Here is an 8,365-nt window from a genome sequence, read left to right on the forward strand (position 1 = left end):
GTGTGTTTGTGACGTCAAACCAGGAACGACAAGCACTGAACTGATCGCACAGGCAGAGTAAGGTTGAAGTTACTCAGAAACTGCAAAGTAGTTTGTAATCGCAATATTGCGAATACATCAGTCGCAATTTTAAGAAGCTAAGATACACTCCCAGTAGGCGTAGGCTTAGCGTGTGTAACTCTGCTAAATTCGCCTTGCGACCGATCAACTCGGAATGAGGGCCTATATACGGACATGTTTCTTTCTCTTGCTTTTTTTTTTTTTTTTTTTTTTATCCTAACCAGAAATTTACGTCCATGCACTCCTCTAAAAGACGTCTAAAACTCAAATTAAATTGTTAGATTTGAACCATGAAGGTCTGGCGTTCCACGAAAGCCATGTTCAAATTGCTAAGTATTTCTTTTCCGACTCCCCGTTGTAGGCGGCTGGTTTTGTCTAGATGACAATGCATTAAAAAATCAAATTCACTTTTGTACTTGTTCTATTCCAGGGACCGTGTGCAGTGACCGGGTCTCCCGTCAGTCTTTAGGGAGCGATTGTCAGGTGGACGCGGGGGAAAATATCTGGCGCATGCTTCTGAGACGCACTGTACATATGCGCCCCAATGGTTGCCACAGATAGAACTGAATGGAGGTCAATGTCATTTTAATGGGGGGTTCTTAGAGGTTAGCAGGCATTTTGGTGTCAGCGACTGCGTCTAAAGGTGCAGTTGTACTGCTACGGGCGGCCACGGTCACTCAGGGATTCTGCGCCTGCCATAGGCAGGTGCGACGTCTGATGGTGTGCCTACAGTGCGTCTTTGTACGCCCATGGGGGGATTTGCAGCGCAGCCGATGGGCATCTCAATAGGGCACCCATCAGCCGCAGCATAAAGATGTGTCAGCGGCTGCAACTGCGTCCGTTTCTGATTCACCCTCTAAGTTTTTGTTTAGCGCACTTGATGAGCTGTGCAAAAATTCTTGGTTTGGGGTGTGTGTGTGTGTGTGTGTGTACATGGCAAATATAGCACTAACCAGCACTGAATTTAGAAGTGTGAAGCAATTTCCATGGCTAATAAACAATAGGATGTGGGACTACTGTAAGTTCCTGTAGCGTACAGATGTGTTCTTTTTTGTTTTGTTTTCTTACGGGTTTTTTTCCGCTCATAATGTGCATAATTAAAACACAGAAAAGCGGCCGTACTGCATTGCTGGTGTACAGCGGTCAATGCGATGTGCAACATTTGTGAATCTACTTTGTATGTGTGTAAAACCAATTCCTGTGCGGTAACGTTTCGGCCTAGCTTGACCGGTGCACTCTCTGTGGCGTTTCGCTGCACCTGCAATGCATAAAAGATGGGCGTCCGGCATGGTATGGCGTGAGGACGCATCTGTATGACACTCTTTATCTATATTTTACCATTTTATTAAAGCTGTGGGATTGCGCTGCTGGGGAGTCCGGACACAGAACCGTCCTGCCTCCTAATACCATGGACAGCTCCGTCTGAGACTTTAGTACAGATCTCGGCTAATTTGGTGGTGAAAAGGACAAAATCTCCTGAAACTTCTTTATTTCTTTGGAGTTAAAAAGGAGAATCAAAACAGTTTTAACACCGAACCCGCAAGAGGCTTTGTTGCGCTCGCCGGCATTCTGGCGGCCAAGATCCCGGCGTCTGTATTCTGACCGCCAGGATCCCATACCCAACACCATATAGTACAATACAACCTACAATGTAACTTTTATATAGCATAAGTACTTGCACCCTTCCCAAAGTTGCTTGGTAAAGTTTCAGGGCTTCATCAGAACCAAAGCTACTTGTAGTAACTACAGACACGGTGGGAATATATACTTTGCGCTTCAGACATTTCATGTCATGTGATCACAGCCAACGCCTCTTAATGCATGATGTTTTAGCCCATCTGTGGGACCAAAATGACCATATACTTGGTAAATAAATACCCACGTGTATTACGCTGCGAGATTTTGGCGATGTAGCGGCTACATTTAAAGCACCAATTTTAAAATAAGACTGGGTTTGTTTTGCTTTAAAGCAGAAAGCTGCTTTAAATCTAGCTGATACATTGCCGAAGTCTGGTCTTTGCCAATATCTCGTAGTCTTCACTGTAAATGTGTGTGTACAGACTTCAGGATGCAGCGCCCCAGCGGATACCTTAACACTATGAACAGCCCAGTTACATAACCAGTGGAGTGATTTATTGATGTGATAGAGTTTACCGCTGTACTCACTGTTATATACCCTCTGGTCATGGAGCGGAGTTTGAGCAGTGCGGCGTGCCACACAGCTCACTAGCCATTGAGTGTATGCAGGTAGCGGGTAGTGGTGTAGGATCACTGGAAAGCATTGCAGTCGCGGTATATCTCAGGTCTCACCGGACTTCTGTCTCTCACTGTGGCGCTCTAACAATGGTGGTCATTCCGAGTTGATCGCTAGCTGCTTTTGTTCGCAGCGCAGCGATCAGGCAAAAAAAGGCACTTCTGCGCATGCGTAAGCGGCGCAATGCGCACTCGCAACGTACTTTCACAACAGCCGAAGTAGATTCACACAAGGTCTAGCGAAGCATTTCAGTCGCAGAGTGATTGACAGGAAGTGGGTGTTTCTGGGAGGTAACTGACCGTTTTCAGGGAGTGAGTGTAAAAACGCAGGCGTGCTAGATAGAAACGCAGGTGTGGTTGGGGAAACGCAGGCGTGGCTGGCAGAACGCAGGGCGTGTTCGTGACGTCAAAACAGGAACTAAATAGTCTGCAGTGATCGCAAGCGCTGAGTAGGTCTGAAGCTGCACAAAATTATTTTGTAGCCGCTCTGCGATCCTTTCGTTCGCACTTCTGCTAAGCTAAGATACACTCCCAGAGGGCGGCGGCTTAGCGTTTGCACGGCTGCTAAAAGCAGCTAGCGAGCGAACAACTCGGAATGAGGGCAAATGTAACAAGATGGTGCCGCACATGAGCAGTACGTAGTTCTGCCGCCATCTTGGTACAGGGAATTGAAGCCTCCCTGGAGGAACAACATATAGTTACATATTTATACACAGTTACTGTAGCTTTTTTTTTCCTTTTCTTTTTGCAATTTTTGTTTCTATTTCCCTGCAGTGTTTTTATAGCACATAAATCCCATACGGGGCATATTTTCTAACAGGTCTTCCACTATGTGGATGTAAAAAAACCTGAAAATTGGGTCGCCGCAATTTAACATTACTGAGGTCTCGGCTTCCCGAGAGTTCATCAAAGGTTGCGTTCCACTATCTGTCCAACATTGCCTGTACAGAATCCATTGGAGCAGTTGAACCTGTTCCACTTGCGAGAAGCCCAGTACGCTGCTCTCAGTAATGCGCGGTGGTGTCATCAATAAAATAACTTTGAGGAAAACGAACGACTAAAATGTTCTGTCTGCAGTTGCGATTTGTGTAAGTGCTTTTCCTTTTCTTTCTGTTTGCTCTGGGCTTCTATTACGGAACGTGTGTCGCCGTAATCTTTCCTGACACCTTTTTCTTTCTGGATTCCAGTTACGTGAAATATTGTGGAGTCGTTTTCTTATAGGAATTCATTAAAATTGCAGCTCGCTATGTCAGCTTCTAAATCTCCGTCATATTAGAGTGGCCTTGGGCTACCATTTTAATAACCGCGGAATAGCTTATTTTCCAAGGTGCTTAAACTCGATAGGAAATATCTCTGCGTTCCCCGTTGTCTCTAGACAGCCATTATGTTTTATAAAAGCCGTTATTGTCAGTCTGCCTACCATTACCGAAAGTTAATAACATGTTAATTTCTCACGGTAGAGCTCCACGCAAACCCCTGATCCAGCTACGTCTGTCAATGAAAGTAACTTAAAGTCGTTTTTTATTTTCTTTCTTTTTTTTTTTTTTACTTTTTTTTTTTTTTATAGAGTGTATTTAGAATGTGTTTTAAATAAATTGGTATTCATGGCGCTGTTTTCGGAAATTCCTCTGAGAAGTTGTTAAAGGCTAGTAAAAAGAAATGGGGAAGGTGTGAATGTTATCGCGGCCCTTCAGATAATCCTGGAATGCATGACTGCGTTTTTTTATTTTTTATCATTGTGTACTAGCGAGCAGACGCTGCGGGCCTTTAACCAGAGCTAAATACTATGAAACTTATTTAATGGTGTAATTTTACGCAGGACAAAATGGCTGGAGTACGAGAATTGTGAGCCCAGGCTTTTAGAAAAGTGGATCATAACCCATTTTACACCTCGACTGCGTTTATGCTACATAGAAGTGATTGTTCAGGTCAGGAAGTCTAATGGGTCGTATTCTTTGTGCCGCCATCGAAGATACAAAGGGAGGAACTGGAAGTTCCTTTTAGGTCGGATTTTGCACAGGTCCCAGTACGTCGGACAGGTCCATATTTATAATACTGCGGTATCCGGACTCCTGGTCGACACCAATTGGTCGATACCTAAAATAGGTCGACATGAGTTTTTCACAATTTTTTTTATTTTTTAAAAAAAATTTCAGACTTTACAACCCATGTGGACTACAATTGGGAATGGTAACCTTGTCCGGAGCATGGCGATCGGACACGGTGCACTAATTGGAGTTCCCGGTCACATTACGGAGAAAACGACACAAACCCCCCCCCCCATAAAAAAACTCATGTCGACCTTTTTCCATGTCGGCCTTGTTCACGTCGACCTCTTGTCCATGTCGACATATTTTAGGCGTCGACCTAAGGTGGGTTGACCAATTGGTGTCAATCTAAGTGGTGTCGACCTAATTTGGGTCAACCCTGAGTCCCATACCCGATACTGTATACAGCAAATGGTGAGGCTAGCAGAGGTAGGCATCAAGAGCCTTGGCCGGAGTTATAGAATGACGCAGGTCGTGTTTGTCGGCTCGTGTTCTGTACTATAATTCCCACCAGTCATCTTAATCCAAATGTAGGTGTATAATTCTAGAAAAATAAGGGGCACAATTCAACTTCAAGACAGTTGAATAGCGCCAGGAATTAGCTACCGGAGCTATTCAATACAGCGCCCTGTGACACCCGAAAAAGGGATTTCTTCAGGGTGCGAGCACAAATTCGCCAAAGTGCCGGTGCAATGTTGATTTCTGCCCTTAGCGTGGCGGAAACAGCGTCGCCTTGGGCACTTAAGTTGGAGAATGCCGGTTCTCCCGGCAAAACACCATATTTAGTTCGGGAGCACGGACATTCTACGACTTACCGCTGCACTGTATAGAATAGCCCCGGCAGCTAATTCCCAGTGCTATTCAACTGTCTTTGAAATAAATTGACCCCAAGGAGTCCCTGTTGTAGATGTCTGCAGCACGGTTAGTGTAGTGGTTAGCATTACTGCCTCATAGCAATAAGGTTATGGGTTCAATTTCTGGCCATAAGGATGTGTGTGGAGTTTGTATGTTCTTCCCATGTTTGTGTTACCTAGGTGCTCTGCTTTCCTCCCACACTCCAACAACATACTGGTAGGTAGGTTAATTATCTGCTGACAAAAATTATCCCCACTGTATATTTGTGTCCATGCGATAGGGAATATAGAGTGTAAGCTCCACTGGAGCAGGGGCTGGTGTGCGTGACTCTGAAGTGCTGTGGGATACGTGTGCACTGCATGAATAACTGGTAAAAAAACGAATGAAGATTTGCAGGGGAAAAACCAAGACCGGCAAATAAGTTGCCGGCAGTTGAATCCCCCCCCCCCCATTTTGGATTTTACAGGGGTTTTCTGGTTAGATTTAATGATCGCCCACCATCCACACTTTGTGACATCCAGGCTTACATGCCGGCACTCCCTGGTGTGATATCCCTGACTCCCCTGAAGGGTCTAGCAATCTCCCTGAGGCCGGGCTATAGGTGTGCACAGCACAGTGGTGATGCCGTCACTGTCCACCAACCATGGTGCAAACACTGGGGAGGATAAGAGGGAACATGTGTGCTACAAGAAAATGGCCGCCACTCTCCAGTGCACTGAAGTCCAGATGAGCGGCTGTGTGCTCACGGATGTGTGATTAATTGCAGAAACCTGGTGGAATGGGAAACGGGGGGGGGGGGGGGGGGGGGTGTAATTTAAGATGGTAGAAAATCTTAGAGTGCAGCATATTTTTAATGCACAGTCAGGCCTATTGCAAATCTTATGCGTCTTATTACATGTGATGCAAGTACACTTTAGGACATATCTCTGAGAGAGTAGTACGAGCCCCCTCCAGGGACACGTACATACTTCAGGGGGGGTGTATTTACTAAAGCGTGGGTTTGTAGAAGTGAAGATGTTGCCTATAGCAACCAATCAAATTCTAGCTATTAGAGTATCTACTAGAAGGTGTTAGATATATGATAAGTAGAGTAGTAAATAAATATTAGTAAATACGTTGCCTCTACAGTCTCCCTGACATGAAGGCAAGTATGCGACTGAAAGTACTGTATACAGGGGACTTGCACCACTTACCTGCCTGCGTATGATAAACCATGGGAACTACCTTCCCCCGTAGGGCTCTGATCTGGCTCTTACACGGCAGGACATTATATTGTGTGATGCACTACATAACCCAGCAGATGACGCTAGTCACCGTTCTGTACAGGAGAACGTGCGCGGTTTTCCCGTGTACGCTAGGACTGTGATGGTATAGTGATATGACTTTAATGCTCTCTCTTTCTCTCTCCTGTCACATCCGTAGACCTGCCTGGAATTGGAGCGGTACCTGCAGACAGAACCAAAGAAGATATCTGAGACTTTTGGGGAAGAATTTGACTGTTTCTTAAACGGCTCTATCGGCCCGGGGACAGATGGCTGCGGCCGAAAGCTGGACCCCATTGTAATTCCTTTGGACATTAGCGCGTATGAGAAGCGCCCCAGTATGGACCTTTTGCTTTCTCAAGACAAACTTCTATCCGAGACCTGCATCAGCCTTCAGCCTGCCAGTTCCGCTATGGACTGTTATACGTCGGTAAATCAGGCGCAGCTTAATGCGGTGACGTCGCTAACGCCACCCTCTTCCCCAGAACTCAGTCGGCATCTGGTCAAAACCCCACAGTCCCTTTCTGCTTTGGATGGAACCGTGACTTTAAAACTGGTGGCGAAAAAGGCTTCTATTAGTTCCGGAAAGGCCGCGGAGTCTTCGTCGGCCGCCATAACGACAAAATGCGGTCTCAGTGATGGCGAGGCTGGGAATGGAGGAGAAGCCTCGCCTGAAAATAAGAAAAGGGTCCATCGCTGTCAGTTTAATGGCTGCAGAAAAGTCTACACAAAGAGTTCACATTTGAAGGCGCACCAGAGAACGCACACAGGTATGGCACACACGTGTATTGCTTTTATTACAGTGACAGATCATTGTGTATTGGCTGCCGTGATATGCTGGACTGCACGGGGCAGCAGAACAGGCTTTTACTAGTCATGCGTTGTTATACGCACCAGGCATATCCACAGTTACTTGCGTCAGTACAAACTGCTTTGTGGTTTATGCCAGTGGATCTCAACTCCAGTCCTCAGGCACCATCAACAGGTCATGATTTCCAGATTTCTGTAATCATGCACAGTTGCGATAATCTGTTCTGCTGGTCTGTAAATATCCCACCAGCTTCCCCAGATTAGAAATTCAGAACACATGACCTGTTGGGGGTACTTTGGGGTTGAGGCTCAGAACAATAGATTTATGGTGTGACCTATGGAATAAGCTTTCTTTTAATCTTTTCTTAACTAGCTGAGAGGGCACTTTGTGTCGGCACGTTCAGTGATCGGAGGGATTTTATCTGACGCCTTATCGTTTGTGGAGCTGATTATAAACTGCTTTGTTTGTCCTCAGAGCACCCTAACACTCCATGTTTTAAGGATTTCCATGCTTGTGCACAGATGGTATAATCTGACTGAGGTACTACTTGAGTCACTTTGGGGCCGATTCAGTTGTTTCGGGCGTCTAAAAATCCTGGACTTTTTAGACGCCCAAACAGTTGTCACAATTCAGTTGTGTTTGGGCACAATGCACATCACGCATGTCGCGCCCAAACAGACCGAGTTTAGCCGCCTAAAACGTCTAAACTCCCTGCTTTGGGCATCCAAACACAAAGTGCCGAGTTTGCACACATTTCCTCTCGCACCTAAGGAGGCTGCGAGAAAAAAATGTCAGCCCCGCGACTACTGGGCGTCTAAACGGAGCAACAATTGAATTGCTCCATTTTGCTCCCCCTGGTGGTAGCCGCAGGGTAAAACAATTGAATTGACCTCAAAGATGGATATCCTTAAAACCTGGACTGCTAGGTTGCCTTGAGGACAAAGTTTGGGAACCCCTGGGATTGATTATCAGTGATTGGTCACATAGGGGTCGATTCAATTCGGCAACTTATGAATAGCGCCGGGAATTAGCTCCCGACGCAATTCAATTCAGCTCCAGTTAAGTCGACGATGGCC

The 8,365-nt window shown here is 45.9% G+C and overlaps 1 protein-coding gene across 1 annotated transcript in view; it reads left to right on the top strand.

Moving 5' to 3' along the window:
- The window catches only part of KLF7 (KLF transcription factor 7), a 125,404-nt gene that overhangs the window by 66,823 nt on the left and 50,216 nt on the right, over window positions 1-8,365 (top strand). The window contains exon 2 of the mRNA XM_063932684.1: window positions 6,639-7,248. Within this exon, the coding sequence (XP_063788754.1) occupies window positions 6,639-7,248 (610 nt within the window). The remainder of the gene's footprint in view (window positions 1-6,638; window positions 7,249-8,365) is intronic.

This window comes from Pseudophryne corroboree, chromosome 7 (genome assembly GCF_028390025.1).
Source record: "Pseudophryne corroboree isolate aPseCor3 chromosome 7, aPseCor3.hap2, whole genome shotgun sequence".
Taxonomy (NCBI): domain Eukaryota; kingdom Metazoa; phylum Chordata; class Amphibia; order Anura; family Myobatrachidae; genus Pseudophryne; species Pseudophryne corroboree.